Source organism: Dermochelys coriacea, chromosome 6 (genome assembly GCF_009764565.3).
Source record: "Dermochelys coriacea isolate rDerCor1 chromosome 6, rDerCor1.pri.v4, whole genome shotgun sequence".
NCBI classification, from domain to species: domain Eukaryota; kingdom Metazoa; phylum Chordata; order Testudines; family Dermochelyidae; genus Dermochelys; species Dermochelys coriacea.
Genome location: NC_050073.1, coordinates 87233233 through 87250659, shown reverse-complemented (window position 1 = coordinate 87250659; position 17427 = coordinate 87233233). Strand labels below are relative to the sequence as shown.

Below are 17427 nucleotides of genomic sequence, written 5' to 3'. Positions count from 1 at the left end.
TAGAAGACAGCACATCAACATCTAAGAAGGCAGCCTTCAACAACATCTAGAGGCCTGTCCAATGCAAACTTAGAAAGATGCAAAACTCATGGCTAAGCAACAAGGCAGATGAGATTCAATCCTACCTAGACAGGAATGACATGAAGAACTTCTATGGTGCTCTGAGGACAATCTACGGGCCACGCTCATAAGGAACATCTCCAATACTGAGTGCTGATGGCACCACACTGCTCTCTGATAAATAAAAGATACTGAAAAAGTGAGCAGAACACTTTAACCACATCCTCAATCAACAGTCATCTATTAGTGAAGCGGCAAATGATTGACTGCCCCAGATCGATATCAACATATCTCTTGTTGATCCCCCAATGCTGGTTGAAACTGTGAAAGCAATTAACCTGCTCTCAAATGGCAAAGCACAAGGAACTATATAGCAGGAGTACAAGGATGCATCCATCGTCCACTTGTACAAGCGGAAAGGCAACAGACAATCCTACAACTATTGGGGCATTTCCCTGTTGTCAGTAGCTGGCAAAATTCTTGACAGAATTCTGCTGAATCACCTTATGCAACACATTGAACAAGAGCTCCTGCCTGAGAGTTAGCGTGGCTTCAGAAAAGGACTTGGGACTATAGAAATGGGGTTTGCAGCTCGTCATCTTCAGGAGAAATGCCAGGAACAGAACTCCAACCTGTACATGACTTTCATTGACCTGACAAAAGCATTTGATACAGTCAGTTAGGAGGGCCTTTGGAAGATCTTGGCAAAATTCGGTTGCCCGGAGAAATTCATCACAATGGTTCGGCAATTCCATGATGGCATTCTTGCTTGCATTGTGGATGACGGTGAGTCATCTGAACCATTCCCAGTCACCAATGGAGTTAAGCGGGGCTGTGTGTTGGCCCCAACTCTCTTCAGTATGATGTTCTCTGCCATGCTTACAGATGCTTTTTGTGACAGTGACACCGGAATTGGCATCAGATACTGAACTGATGGCAAGCTCTTCAATTTGAGGAGACTACAGGTGAAGATGAAGGTACAGGAAGTCACTGTTCATGATCTTCTGTTTGCTGATTACTGTTCCCTGAATGTCAGATCTGAGTCTGACATGCAGCAGAGTATGGACCATTTCTCTTCAGCTTGTGACAACTTTGGTCTTATAATCAACATCAAGAAAGAAGTGATGTATCAGCCTGCACCAGGAAAGCTTTATATACAGCCTACTATCACAGGGAATGGCCAAACCCGCCAGGCAGTGGACAAGTTCACCTACCTCAGCAGTACACTGTGTGTAGTTCACATTGATGATGAAACAAATGTCAGATCGCCAAAGCAAGTGTGGCCTTTGGCAGACTACGTGCACATGTGTGGGAGCATAGAGGCATTAGTCAACAAACAAATCTGAAGGTCTACAAAGACATCATATTGCCAACTTTGATGTATGCGTGAGAAACCTGGATGGTGTACAGCCACAATGCTATGAAGCTGAATCACTTTTACATGGGCTGTCTGAGGAAACTGATGAGGATAAGATGGAAAGACAAGGTCCCAGATACTGAGGTTCTCATATGGGCAGACATTCCAAGCATCCATACTCTGTTGATGAAATCACAGATGAGATGGGCAAGTCATGTCACCAAAATGTCAGATGAGCAACTGCCAAAGAAGATCTTTTATGGTGAGCTAAAGGAGGGAAAGTGCTCTCAGGGAGGCCAAAAGAAACGTTTCAAGGACTCCCTCAAGTTATCCTTGGGGTGGTTCAACACTGACCCAGAGTTTTGGGAGGAGCTCACTCATGATAATGCTACCTGGCAAAGCCTCATCCATGCTGGCGCTACAGTCTATGAGCAGAGGAAAACTGCTGAGGCAGAGCAGAAGCACTAGCAGTATAAATCTCACAACAGCAGCATGTCTGCTATTAATCAAGCAACCCATAGCAGCATCTATTGTTTAATTGCCACAGGCAGTTCAAAGCTCAAATTGGCTTGATCAGCCACTCATGTGTTCACAGAAACCAAACCAACCAGTTATGTCATAGTCATCTTTGAACTTTAAGGATGAACAACAACAACAACAAGCTTCTAACTGCCAGAAGCTAGGACTGGACAACAGGAGATGGATCACTCAATAATTGCCCTGTTCCATTTATTCCCTCTGAAGCACCTGGCACAAGCCACTGCCAGAAGACAGGATCCTGGGCTAGATGAACCATTGGTCTGACCCAGTATGGCCATTCTGATGTTTTTTGCAACCACAAGGGCTACAGACCAGTTTTTTTAATGCCAATTTAAATTTTGCAGTTTTTTGTCTCCCCTCACAATGAAAGCATCTTTGGGCCCCAGCTTCGGTCTCAGTCCCAAGGTTGAGAACCACTAATACATTTCACTGTTAGGAAGTTTGCACTGCTATGTAACTTAAATTTTCTTTTTCTTGACTGCATCCCATTACTCATTGTTACATTCAGTAGGAGTGTTCTGAACAATCCCTGTCCTTAATCGGGGAGCAAGGAGAGCACACTGAAGGTACCTTCATTCCCACCAGATGAGCACATGCAGGGCACCCACATCCCAACCAACAATCACATCCACTTGAGGTACCTGAAATCACCTAGCATTCAAGGGGAGCACAACCAGGACACTCCTACCCATCCAGCACTCTAACCCAGGGAGCACTGTAACCCAAGACTCTGTCACTACAACACCCTAACTAGGGGAGCAAACCCAGCATACCAACAGCTCACCCAGCACTTGAGATAGTGAAGCATGTTTACCTATTCCATCTAACTTGTTCATCAAAGCATTTACACAGTACTCATCACTGTGGTATCTGACTGCCTGAACACCAGGTTCATCACTTCAGCTTCCAGGTGACTGTGAGCTAGAATATGGAGTTCCACTGTCCCTTATGGTCCTGGGTATTATTTCCCCTCACCTGAGTGTGTGAGAGGTGTGAATTTTAGTAGCTTGCATTTGGCTAGGTAGGGCATTTCTGTAGCACAACACAGATGAACTGCAGTGAAAAGGGGATAAAAGAAAGGGGATGGGTTTGTTACCAGGAAATAAACCACACACATCCCTATGTACTATCACCCTCTGAGACCCCCATCACCACTTCCCTGACCCCTTGTTGGGATGGTCATTTCCCATCACCTCAGTCTTGTCATTTGGATGACTTAGCACTGTGCCCAAGCTTCTGTGGTGCTGAGGCAGCATGGCAGTTCCTGGCCAAGTAGTGGGATTCATGAGCAGAACTTCTGGTCTCCTGTGGCATCACCCTGTAAGAAGTGGCATTTTCACTAGACTGGGCCTTGGAGTATGTTTCCAGGTCAGAGGATGCTATGCTGTACTGGGAGTGGGTTTGGGCTTCTGAGATGCTGAGCTTGGGCTGGGAGTAGAATTTCACTTCCAGGTCAGAGGTTGACATGCCCCGTGAGGCAGAATGTGGTTCACCCTGGGACAGTTGATGGTTGGAGGGGCCCTTTTGCTCACTGAATGCTGGCTCAGCAGAGTTCTGGCTGCTTGTGGGTTCCCTTGTGGTGGCTGGTTGGCACCATGAGCTGAGAGAAGTGGTTGAGAAATGGGCAGGGTGAGACTTGGGCAGTGCCAGTGGCTTCTGGCCAGAGCATATCACCAGGGAACTGCGTGATGTGACCATTTCCACAGCATTCTTGAAAGTCTGCAGCACTCGCTCACTCTTGTGCTTCTCCTTCTTCTGCCGTGACTCTTTCCTCCTTAGCTGCCTCCACTGGTCTCGTACCATCTGCTTCTGTGTGTCCACTAGGCTTCTATGCAGCAAGAGATAGTGAAGAAGGGGGGGCAGAGAAAATAGGAAGTAAACAGATGGTTACTGTGGTTGTAGGACATCCATCTGTTCCCTCAGGAAGCAAAGCTCTACAGTTAATCAGGGCAACTTGCTGCTCCCTATTGCCTGGGTCCATTCTCTTTTCTGGCCACAGGTAGGAGGCTCTAGATGCTGATGAGCCCAAAACACTATCTTGGATTCGTCTTCTCATGCTTTGACTGCCTTTGAATCATACACTGTCAAGATCTTGCAGAGGTTACAGCCCCCACACATTGGAGAAGGTCAGCGTACTGTAGCCTATGCTCTCTGTGCAGTGCAGTGTGAAGGCACAGGCAAGCGCTGTGGGATTTTGTCTGGACTAGAGCTAGGTGAAATTTTTCAGATGAAACTTTTTTTCACCAAAGGCAGACTTGGATTGACAAAAACATTTTGCGAATTTGTGTTGAACTGACTGACTTCTTTCAGTTAAAAAATAAATCCCCAAAAAGTCCAAAAATGTTTTTACTTTTTGATTTGAAACAACTTTTTGTTTAGAATTTTATTTAAAAATTGTTATAAGTTAAAAAAAATTAGAATAAAACATTTTATTAGGGGTCAAACTGAACTTTTTAAGAATTGTTTTGTTTAAAAAAAATTGTTTTGGGACAATACAAAATTATTATTTTTTCTGGTTTACTGACCAAACTGACAAATCAATTAGTTATCCACACAGCTCTAGTATGGATAGTCTCCGTAGCAGGTAGCTAACTGTAAGTGAAAGTCACTCTGGATAAGCAATGTAATGATATCAGAGCATGGGCGGTGATTTCAACCTGCTCCTACTAGACACACTTTACAACCAGACAATTTTCTGGGGAAGTTTTGGTACACTGGATAAACTGGTAATGCGGAGCTCAAATTTTAATTTAATTCAGAGAAGCCAGAAGAAAACGAAAGCTAGTATAACAGTCCTAAAGACTCCAGCCCCCAGGTGGTCAGAGGAGGGCCACAAATACAAGAAATTAGCAGAGACTGTGGTAAACCCCCTTCCCACTTCCTGTAGTTCAGTCTGCCCACAAATATTTCCACATCATAGTCCTGAGGATCATCTTTGCTTAGAAAAGTTAGAGATGTAAATTATCTATCATGTCCCATCTAGTCTATCCTAGTAGGGGCAGAGCCAGATTCTTCCCTGAAGACTATTCTGTTCTAGAGCTTAATTCAGACCTAGTTCTAAATAACCCAAGTGATGGACCTAGGCCTTCTCTTGGCAAGGAGACTACATCATAATCTGAAATCTCACCCTTAGGAAATGTTTCCTGCAAATCACCGTATAGTTTCCTTTTTAGAAGAAACATCTGTGACGTTGCACCCCATAATGCTTTATGGAAATATGCTTATGAAAGTAAATATGACATAACTGGAATATGTTTTATGCTAGATATGCCATGTAACATATCTCTGCAGAGATTATGATCTACTGGATATATTCATCCTATTTGTATGCATGTATCATTTTTGTATTCAAAGCTGTGAATATTGGCTATGTTCTTGTTTTATTTTAAGTAGGCTCAGTGAAGCAGTTGGTCAGCTTCCTGAGAAAAGACTAGTCTCAGTAAGTGCCCAATCAAAAACACTTAAGCTAACTATGAACTTAGAGACACCAATCCACATCTGAGCTTTCCCAGGAATGTCGCCTGGCTGGTAAGGAACTCAGTCATGCATGGACATGTGACTTGTCCATGTGATTCCAAAACTCAATCTTAGAGCTGGATTCTGGGTAGGAGAGAGGAGAGGGTCTCCACCCACAAAAGAAAGTCTATTTAAGCCCCTGGGAGACTCCTCCATTTGGTCTTCAGCTGGCTCAAGAGATAGCCTCTCCACCCCCAAAAGATACCTGAAAGAAACTGGAAAAAAGGACAGTAACCACAGGGGTATGAGTGAATTGCTGGACCCGATTAGAAAGAGGCTAGTCTGTAGGAGAAGCTTACTGGAACATCTCTGAGGGTGAGATTTCAGCTCTAATCACTTTCTTACTGTATTAGGCATAGACTTGCATGTTTTATTTTATTTTGTTTGGTAATTTACTTTGTTCTGTCTGTTATTACTTGGAACCATTTAAATCCTACTTTTTGTATTTAATAAAATCACTTTTTATTTATTAATTAATCCAGAGTATGTAATACCCGGGGGGGGGGGGAACAGCTGTGCATATCTCTCTATCAGTATTGTAGAGGGTGAACAATTTATGAGTTTATGCGGTATAAACTTTATACAGTGTAAAACAGATTTATTTGAGGTTTGGAACCCATTGGGAGCTGGGCATCTGAAAGTTGGAGACAGGAACACTTCTTAAGCTGTTTTCAGTTAAGCCTGAAGCATATGGGGGACGTTGTTGAAATCTGGGTCTGTGTTTGTAGCAGACTAGAAAAGGAGTACTTGTGGCATCTTAGAGACTAACAAATTTATTAGAGCATAAGCTTTCGTGAGCTACAGCTCACTTCATCGGATGCATTTGCATCCGATGAAGTGAGCTGTAGCTCACGAAAGCTTATGCTCTAATAAATTTGTTAGTCTCTAAGGTGCCACAAGTACTCCTTTTCTTTTTGCGAATACAGACTAACACGGCGGCTACTCTGAAACCTGTAGCAGACTAGTGAGTCTGGCTCAAACCAGGCAGGGCACTGAAGTCCCAAGCTGCCAGGGAAAACAAGCTCAGAGGTAGTCTCGGCGCATCAATTGGCAGTCCCAAGGCGGATTCTGTGATCCAACCTGTCACAACATCATCATTTTAAAAAATAGAAATAAAAACCACACCTTCTGTCTGAAACAATTTTAACCAGGGGTTGGTAATGTGTCCATACATGGACACAAGTGTCCATGGTAAAAAATTTTGAGGTCAGTGGAGGGTGCTCACCTTGGGTGGCTCTCCACAAGTGGCTCCCTGACCCTGCTGTTGCTGACAGAGGCATGGATAGGCAGCTCTGCACGCTGCCTCCGTCCCCGAGCATTGACTCTGCATCTCCCAGCAATTTGGCCAGGAACTGTGGCCAATGGGAGCGAGGTGGGGGGTGGAGCCAACAGACAGAGGCATGTGCCTGCAGACCTGCCTGGCCACTCCTCCACCAGCAACAGCAGGGATGGGGAGCTGCCCAAGGTGAGTTTAGCGTGAGGATTGTGCAGCTTTAGTCACACATTTCTCATGAAGCTCAGTTGGATAGTGGGGTTTGGATGGGATTAATGCTAAATATGCATTTTTAAAAATGCTTTAATTGATTTTTAAACCAGAAAATAAGTTAGAATGTCATTGCATTGTTAAAATAAGGAAAAGGAATCGCATCACCTGTGAAGAGTCTGATATATCTAAGTTTGCTGCTGGCAGATGCTATAGCACTAAGAATTGTCTTCAGCACTTAGAGCCTGACCCCAAGCCCCTTGAAATTTATGGAAGGTTACCCATTGATTTTAGTGGACTTTGGATCAGGTCCTAAGTGAACTCAATAGAAACCAGTTTCTGCTCAGTTGTAAATAATGATTCAATAACCCAAGGGCAACTTTAGACTATACACATTAAATTTTATTTTGATTAACATTCAATGATGAAATTCTTTTCCTTATCCAGCCTTAAAAAATAAGTGGAAATTGGTTTGCAATTTCTGGTGCTGGGCTCCAAAGTTTAAGCAGTCGTGTTAACTTTCATTGGTTTCATGGTTCCCACCCAAAAACTCAGGAATGCAGATTTTCATTAGAAAAACTTTGGGCCCAATTCTGCCAACATTTACTCATGAGTAATTTTACTCATTTGTGTAATTCCATTTAATTCAACATGAGTACAATTATTTGCAGGCTGGTTTCCAGGATTATTATTATTTATTACTTGTATTATTCTACGGCTACGGTGCCACACACCAGGTCTCCATTAAGCCTTTTTTTTTTCTATTACAGCTCACCACTTCATCTACAATCAGAACCCTATTCTATGTAAGCTTTCAGAAGACTGCACTGTACTAAACAGGGTAGCTTCCTTTGAACTCACAGCCTTTTGCGATCGGCAATTTTAGATAAACCGTTAACATCATTTGAATACAGAATATTAAATATTAAAAGTTAGCAATTGTATTTTTCTAGCTGTCCCTTCCTCTGCCATGAAGTATATGTATTTCTAACAAACAATTCATCACTATGGTGTCATTTCAGGAAGAAAGCCAAGTTACTAGGCAATTAATCCAGTAATAAAATAATTTATAAAAATAATTATACATTGAACATATCCAGGCTCTTGCTATGCCTTGAAACAGATTTTGAAGTCACAGAGAAGAGTAATTGCTTATTTTAAACATAATACTTTGCACTTGTACAGCACCTTTCAGCTAAAAATCTCAATGAATTTATTATTATTAGCTAGCTACTAGGTTACTGTTTTTTTTCCAGTGTGGAAAATTATGTGCGCTATTTTACAGGTTGAATGACTGAATGACATAACTCCCCGCCAATGTCCGTCACTAAGTCCAGTAATTTTGTCAAGTTTCTGTCGTACAACATGGTGGTGCTGACCTCTAGTCTTAAATAGTTTTATTATAAGTGACCCATAAAATTCCTAGAAATGAAAGAGTAAAATCAATATTTTCTCTGTGATTTCAGATTGTTTATTTTGTGCATTTGACTATGCATTTGACTGCTATGGGTACAGTCAATTTCCCTGATTCTCTGTATAGTCAATCAGGGTCTGAGCCTGCAGCCATTTACTGCCAAGCCTAGTGATTACTACTGTGAGTAGCACCATGGGCCTGGTTCTCTGCTGCCCTGTATCTATGTAATCATTTACACCTGTGCAAACTGAATGTGAAGCGGGTGTAACATACTATAAAATCACCATGCTAGCATTCTAACACCTCCTCTACCCCCACTTTGCATTCAGTTTGTATAGATTGTAAACTCTTTGGGTCAGGGACTGTATTTTTGTTCTGTGTTTGTACAGCACCTAACATAGTTGGGTCCTGGTTCATGACTGGGACTTCCTGGCACTATGATGATGATGATTAGTAATAGTAATAATAATAATAATAATAATAATAATAACAATAATAAAAGTGTAGGGCAACAGAGGATCAGGTCCACTGATTTCAAGTGGTCCTACTCATGCTACCTTGCATTAGGCCTGGCAGTAACTGCTTGAAGGATTGGATCCTTTAGTTTGTCAGTTTGCCTTGTCATTTGTGTGGATCTTTCACATAGCAACAGAGGAGAGATGAGGCTTTCAGTTCATTAGCTACAACATTGTTCTTGTAACACAAGAACCAGCGGTCACCTGACAAAATTAATAGGCAGCAGGCTAAAAACAAACAAAAGGAAGTACTTTGTCACACAACGCACAGTCAACTTGTAGAACTCATTGTCAGGGGATGTTGTGAAGGCCAAAACTATTACTGGGTTAAAAAAAAATTAGATAAATTCATGGAGGATAGGTCCACCCATGCATAGGTGCCGACTCTGTGGGTGTTCCGGGGCTGGAGCACCCATGGGGAAAAATTGCACCCACCAGCAGCTCCCTGCCCTCCCACCCGAGCTCGCTTCCACTCCACCTCCTCCCCTGAGCGTGCTGCAGCGTCCTTCTTCTCCCCACTCACTCCCAGCTCTTGAGCTGCGAAACAGCTGTTTCCCCTGGCAAGCCTGGGGGGGGCGGAACACGGCGCGCTTGGGGGAGGAGGCGGAGCCAGGTCGGGGATTTTGGGAGGGTTCCAATAGGGGCAGGAGGGGCGGAGTTAGGGCAGGAACTTTGGGGCAGGGGTGGAGTAGGACCAGGGGCGGGGCCAGGAGTGGGGGGGTGCGTGAGCTCCCACTAGTGCAGAAAAAAGTTGGTGCCTGTGCACCAATGAGTATTAGCCAAGAGGGTCAGGGATCCAACACTCTGGGTGTCTGTTGCCTCTGACTGCCAGAAGCTGGGAGTGGAGAACAGGAGATGGATCACTCGATAATTGCCCTGTTCTGTTCATTCCCTCTGAAGCACCTGGCATTGACTGCTGTGGAAAGGCAGGATACTGGGCTAGATGGACCATTGGTCTAATCCAATATGGCCGTTCTTATGTTCTTTTTCATCAAACATTAATTTCCTCTCCCCCTCATCACCTCTTCACTATTCAACCCACTCAGTGTCCACACACAGAAATCCCTAGCTTCAGTTCCAGTATTCTTACATCTCATCTTCCTAGCATTCAACCCATTACCTCCACATAACAAGATTTGAGGGGATTATTTAAACTAGGATCTGGGGGAGAGTTGATGGCAGCAGAGAAGCTCTTAGGTCAGACAAAAGCATCTGCTCAGGATAAAGGTATGAGTAAGAGAGAGGACAAAATTTAGTGGAGGAGACAGAGATTGAGAACACAGGTAAATTCTGGAAAAGTAATAGAACTATGGTGATAGTGATCTAATGCTTGGAGATCGGTCTTGTGTTGAGTGTGACTGTTGCCTCAGTTTATGGCTTCATTGGTTGTAAGAGTTTGCATTGTTGTGAGGAAATACACTTGAGTAACTTTAACTTTAAGTCAATGGAGTTTTTAGATGGGAATTTTGATGGGGGCAGAAGTTAAGACTTACCAGATAGTAATTGCCAGGATCATTCTTCTTTCCTTTTTTGACAATTGATACCCCCATAGCTTTTTTCCAATCCTCTAGTATAGCAATTCCCCATTTGTCCAACATTTGTTAGCAGCACAGTCAATTTTTAGCAATTCCCCAAACATCCTGAAGTGCATTTCATCTGGATCTACTAATTTCTACCTGTTCATATTTTCCAAGGTATTACCTGTTTATCATATTTAAAAGATCTCCATTACTTTTTAGTAATTGTCAGACCTCTTTATTTTTCTTGTTAAAGACAGATTTTAAAAAGCAATTCAGTATCCCAGCAATTTTTGGTCTGTCATGGATTTCATCCCACTCCTGCCTTTCTACTATATCTTTCCTCCTGGATATATTTGTTTAAACCATTGATTGGCGACCTGTGGCACATGTGCAAAAGGCGGCACATGAGCTGATTTTTAGTGGCATTCTGCTGCCAGCAAGGGTCCCAGCTGCCGGCCCTGCTCAGTCCGCTGCCAGCCCGGGGTTCCATCCATCCAGGCCAGCAGCAGGATGAGCGGTGCCGGCAGCTGGGACCCCAGACCAGGAGTCGGGCGGCAGATGGAACCCCAGACCGGCAGCGCGCTGAGCCACTCAGCCCGCTGCTGGTCTGGGGTTCCGTCGGCCACCCGCACTGCCGGTCTGGGGTTCTGTCCACCGGCCCCTGCCAGCCGGGGTCCTGGCTGCCAGCACCTTTCAGCCCTCTGCCAGCCTGGGGTTCCATCGGGGAGGCCCTGTAAGTGTAACATTTATTTCTGGCATGAAAAACCTTAAATTAATGAAGACTTGGCACTCCACTTCTCAAAGGTTGCCGACCCCTGGTTTAAACCCTTATTCCTCTTAATCCTTTGGCAGCATTAAGTGTGGCTGCTCCCTTCTTTAATTCTCTTGCCTTCAAGGTCCCTGTATCAAGGCTGGTAAGATCTGTCTGGTGGTGTCTGCACAGGACTTCATTTAGAACACTGCTCCAGAAAGGGGGCAATAGCAGCATATAACTCCACGGGACTCCTCCATTATAGCCCTCCTCCTTCTCCCTCTCTGCAAATAAGTGCAGCACTCCCACATTGTGGAGCAAGATGTGCTGGTACCTGGCCTCTCATGGAGCTATCTTCTCTCCACTTGGTCAACAGGACTATACTACAATCTTCACAAACCTGTCCCAGACATGCAGGGGAATGTAAGCTTTATTTTTTAGATTCAGTAGCCTTGACTATCAAAAGTCCCCCATTCCTCTATTTTCCCAAGCCATAAGTCACTTTGTTTTAGCTTCTTTCCAGCACTTATCCTTCCACCTTTCACCAGCTGACCTGCCTCCCGTCTTCTCTCCTAAGGTTCCTCCTCCTCCTTTTCTTTAGGCTTCTGTGCCGTCTGCTTCTCTTTTAAATTACTTATTTAAAAGGTGAAAGAAGAGAAATCAGCATTTTAAACCAGTTTAATAAACCTTCTCCCTCCTCCTAGATGCCTGAAAGACACTGAGAAGGCAATGAAAAAACTGTCTGAAGTGGGAGCGATCTGGACATCAAAGTTAGATCTGTCCCATCTCTTAGCTATATGTGTGACAGTAACACTATGGCACATGAAATACACCCAGCTGGATAGACTAGATTAACATTTGCAAAACTGGCCCATCTGCTTCAGACCTTAAATCTAGACTACAATATGAAATATTTAAAATCCATGGCAGTGTTTGAAGAGTGAGGATATTCAGGCAAAATTATCAGAGCTTTGAGATAATCAGTCGCATGTTAGACTGCAAATCTAGGGGCAATTTCCTTTCCCAGGACAAGTGGCTTGGCCTGCAGCTCCTAACAGCCTTGGAGTGTCCGACCACTCAGACTCTCAGAACGTCCACACTACTGCTAAAGGCTGATATTTATTCGGAATTATGAAAGGCGCTGTGGTTTGAAAGCAGGTTTGTGCGGAAGATTGGGACCCCTAAGAAGAAGGATCATATAAGGAAGCAAAGAAATGGAGGTCTCTCAGGATGGAATAGAGGGTCTGAAAGCAGAGATTTGCTACCTTTCTGGAATCTTCTTCTGGGATTCAGAGTGGAGGGCGATGCTGAGATGATACCTGGAGAGTCCATAACTGTCACACAACAACATGTGCAGCACTGAAAATGCCATTCCGCTGTGAGATTCATGCCATTTCACGGCAGGCTTGGAAACATGAGGGATTTTGTGGTATATGAGAAGAGTGCAGAAAAATATAGAAGTTCTGGCCTGGATCAAAAGGGTTGCTACGCATGCAGCTGGTAATCTCACCTCTAGGCTACTCAAAAAGGCAGTCTGGATCATGTCACAGAGTAAGAGGGATCCCTGAATGACCAATGCCATGTGCCCCAGCTGTGTCCTCCCCTCCAGAGTGAACTAGCCTAGGTTCATTCAGGATCAATCAGAAATGAGACAAATAAAGAAAAGAAGAAAATGAGAGAGAAAGCAAGTGCAGGAGATGCTTCACTCACCTGTAATCCACCATCCCTGTCCGGTGCTGGTCCAATTTGTGCACCAGTTCCACAATCTGGGCTCGATCTAGTGGAATTTTTGATTGCTGGTGGGAGAAGGGAGAAAGGAGATTTTGATTCTCTCTCCTCTTGTGGCTCCCAGTGGCTGAAATACAAATGGTGCCAGACAGCGTGGCTTCTTTGCACAAAGAACTCTTTTTACCAGCATGAGAAGCAATCACTATTTAATAAGTATATTAATATAGTATATAGTATATATAATATAGTATATTTAATAAGTATATTTAATAAGCCTGAAGCAATTAGAAAGGGAGGGGAGAATTTTAGTAGGTGGCCAAATCCACATTTCCAAGCATTCAAGAAAAAATGCAGTTGTTTTTTGCACCCCTTCTTTGTCAGGTGTAAACAAGATTAAACTTGAACTGTGGATGCTTTCTCACAGGCAGTGTTGAACTGATCACCATAGTTGGGGCCAAGGAGGGATTTTTTCCTCAGGATGTGTTGGCAGGGACTGGAGTGGCTTTGTTTTTTCCCATAGCACTGTGCAGAGATCATCCATAAAGATCCAATAGACATATTCCACACACTCAGTCTCCGTTCATCATCTATGTTTCTTTTAAGTACCCTGAAGGAACCAAGATAGGTGGGAGTTGGAATACTGGGATTTTACATGGTTAATGTTATTCCAGAATGGATCCATGGCTATTTTGCACCCACATCATATATTAGGTCTCATGACATTTCCTTTGTGCCTCATTCAGGGATAAGTGTTTCTCATGGCACATGTGGAGTTAGCCTAATGGTGTGAGCTTCCTCACAGCAGGGCTCAACCAGCACCAGCTGCAGGCTTCAGCAGTGTGAGCTTCCTCATAACAATACGCTACCCTGAGAAAATTAGAAGGTACTGTTTCTGAAGCACACCTGCATCATGGCTTTCTGGAATTCTGCCACAGGGATCTTCATACTTCCATCTTTGTCCATGTTCCTAAAGAAATCCCAGAGTCTCAACTTGCGCTCATCCAAGTAGTTCTAGGAGAAGCAGAGAAACAAAGATAAAACTGAAATAGTGTTCAGTAACTGCCTCCATCACTTCCCTAGGGAGACTATTCTGCAGTCTGGTATCTTTCTAGGTATTTATACTGTGCTCGTTATTGTGGTATCTGAGCATCTAATGCAGTGCTTCTCAAGCTATCTGATGTCAGGGACTGGCAATTTTTTTCCCCAATGTGCACGCAGACCGGCAGCTGATGGCTCGTGGACCGGCACCGGTCCGTGGACCATCACTTTGAGTAGCACTGATCTGATGGAGCCATTTGTCCTGATTTTCAGGTTAAATTTTCCTTTGCTCAGGCTCATCCAGTTCTTCCTACTTAGACCCCATTGGAACAACCCTAAATAATTCTTCTGTCTCCTTGCTCTTTATCCTTCAAATATTTATATATGATTCTCAAGTCCTCACCACACAAGTCATCGTTTGATCAAATGATAAATATTTAGTTCTTTGGATCTATCCTTCTAAGTCAGTCCCTTCCTCCAGGTGCCTGCTCATTTTTATTCCCTTCTGTGAACTCCCTCCAGTCTGACAATGTCTTACTGGTCCCAAGGAGTCCAGACCTGAATGCAATATTCTAGGATAAATGAGCTAGAGTGCCACTGAGAAGTGAAGTCAGGAAAGTAACTGAAATACTTTTCTGATGGATTGTATTTACTGAGGGACAACCTATCCTATATCCTCAATTACTGAGGGACAATCTACACTCATTACTATATTTGCTTTCCACAAGTTACTTCTAGTATAACTTTTTATGAGTGATGTACTTAAATATTTGGATGCTAATATTTAAACTGTATTGTTAAATTTATCAGCCTTAATTTGGGATATTGCAGATTATGTATCTTCTGTGTTTTATGATATTTTAAACCAAACTTTGTACTTTTGGATAATTTAAGCATTATACCCAGATGTATATAATTTTAACATTAGCTTTAATAATTTTTTTTATTCCTGATGCCATGTAGAGAGGGAATAGCATTTTCTTGCTGTAAATTGTGGTGCTTCTGCACATGCAACCCAAAACAGCTTTGTCTATTTTTGATACCATATTCTGTTGCAAACACATCTTCTTTGCTGTTCACTCTCATCCCAGGTCTGTGTTGGCCACCAAGATCCGTACACACAGTGAACAATTCTCTGTGGCTCTCAACACTTCTCCCACCTTCAGTGCAACCAGCTGTTCCAAGAGCACCCAAGCTGTACACTAGGTCTCCTAGCACCTTGTATAAATCCCAACACACTTATTCAAAGCCACATATAGTGTTGCAAAGGCTAACTGGATAATATTCTGCTTAGACACTAAGGAATGCAGCCAGGTTAGTAGTAGCAGCCTGGTCATGAAAAAAGTTTTATCCAGATCACCAGGTCTCATTTTGACAGGTTTCAGAGTAGCAGCCGTGTTAGTCTGTATTCGCAAAAAGAAAAGGAGTACTTGTGGCACCTTAGAGACTAACAAATTTATTTGAGCATAAGCTTTCGTGAGCTACAGCTCACTTCATCAGATGCGTTTGGTGGAAAATGGTCTCATTTTATAACTCTCCTGTCTCAGCAAGGGGGACATCGCCACCTGCTGTCATTTGTAGAAATTACAGGCCTTTGAAAATAGCCAGTTATATAAAGTTTCTGGCAATCTTTGTTAATAAATCATATAATATCTTGTGTAGCTTAATCTTGAAGGCTCCAAAAGTGTGACAACTAGGGGTCCTATTAAGTTCAACAGGAGTAGTGGGGGTTTTGTGATGATCTGAACTGAGCTTCACCAACATGTTTCAGACAGCTCATCCGACGGTTAGACAAGGGAGCAGTACTGTCAGAGGATTATCGAATAGGACTGGGAATCAGAAAAGCTGGGTTATATTCTCAACCCTGCCACTGACTTGCTGTGTGAAATTAGGCAAGCCATTTAACTTCCTTGTGCCTCAGTTTCCTCACCTGTAAAACAGAGATAATACTGACCCCTTTTTATAAAGTGCTTTGAAAGCCTTGGATTAAAGCTGTCATCCAAAGTCACAGAATTAGTATTACTAATGATTTTTAGTCACTACTGACCTGAATGAGATTCAAACCATCAGACTAGAGGTTAAAAAAAAAGTTTGTAGCCTATTCAGACTCCTGTGAGCCATCCAATCCCCAGCCATGTGTTTCTCCTATAAACCAGAAAGATTTGTTAAGTAATTCTACATGGAATTTAATGTGTGGCTATGGAATGCTCCATTTCACAATACAAGAGGAGACTATGTGGCTTCTTCTGGAGGGTCCTGACTGGATGAATTTTCTGCTGAGAAGAAAGCTCACCCCTCTCTGCAGTAGCCCAGAGTTTGTGCACTGGTGTGGAGAGACTATGGAACCAATCTGGACTGCTCACCTGAATCAGCTTCATGGGGTCTGGACGCTGTTCAGGCTTCTTGGAGATGAAGCCTCGAACCCCACCATAGATGACATCTAATTCAGGGTGCACCTGACGCACCACATCCAGCAGCTTGAGGAAGCTTCCATTCACAAGCACATTCTAATGTAGGGGAAAGAGGACACTACACTGAGCACAGGTATCCCAGCCATATTGTCCAGCCTGCCTTGGTGTTTAATGAAAGTAAGAAACCTCCTGTATTAATGAACCCCATCTTATGTCAATATTAACTATTCTCCCTGTGCCTTATATCTTCTCTCCTTTAGTGGATCCCACTGGGGGCCCAAGACTCTCCAGTGCTTCAGCCTCTGAGCATATATTCCCTTTCTTTATCCTCACTACCCATCACCACTGCTGATACACAAAATTTACTTCCGTTTGACACAAGACAAATGCCTATCAAGCTGAAACACATCTGCCACCTTGCTCGAATAGTCAGTCATCAGAAGATTACTAGGAGATGGTCCCCTCCCCACTTGGTCAACATATAACCTGCTCATTATTGCTTGGCTTTCTGCAGAAAAAGAATATTAAAATTGTGTTCTAAAGTCAAAGGGGTTAGTTTCCCCAATAATGCCTCTTTATAGTCTACCCTACAGGGACAGGGGAATCTGGGAGGGGTTCTGGGAGCTGTGGAGAGCTACAGCAGCCCCTCCACCTGCCCTGGGTGGGAGGCCCAAGCAGCCCCCCACCCAGTGTCCCAGCCCGCCACGCAGGGCAGGTGGAGAGACCTAGGCTCCCCACAGCTACCAGTGTGGCTCTCCCCAACCTGGTTCTAGCAGGGAGGGGGGCAGCTCAGAGCTGCAGCCCTGCCACGGTAATAGCCAGGTGGGCAGCTGTGGGGAGCCATGGTGGACCCTCCACTTGCCCTGGGCGTGGATCCCAAGCAGCCACCCGCCCAGTGTCCCTGCCCCCAAGCAGCTGCCCAGGGCAGGTGGATCCGTGCCATGGTTCCTCACAGCTGCCCACCCAGCTCTTACCGTCTGCTATCTGCAGAAATGGTCCACGGATATAAAGCGGATACCTGTGGTTTTGCAGGGCTCTAAGAATGTAGTGCTGGTGAAAGGTTACATATCGGCAGTATCTGGAGACTAAGAGTT

General features: G+C 43.8%; 1 protein-coding gene across 1 annotated transcript in view; it reads right to left on the bottom strand.

Moving 5' to 3' along the window:
• Window positions 1-3160: 3160 nt before the first annotated feature.
• LRRC74A (leucine rich repeat containing 74A) overlaps window positions 3161-17427 on the bottom strand; it is a 30122-nt gene continuing 15855 nt past the window's right edge. Inside the window, exons 11-14 of the mRNA XM_038407033.2 lie at window positions 16286-16429; window positions 13788-13895; window positions 12867-12952; window positions 3161-3785 (exon numbers count right to left, since the gene is read on the bottom strand). Of these exons, the coding sequence (XP_038262961.2) occupies window positions 3161-3785; window positions 12867-12952; window positions 13788-13895; window positions 16286-16429 (963 nt within the window). The remainder of the gene's footprint in view (window positions 3786-12866; window positions 12953-13787; window positions 13896-16285; window positions 16430-17427) is intronic.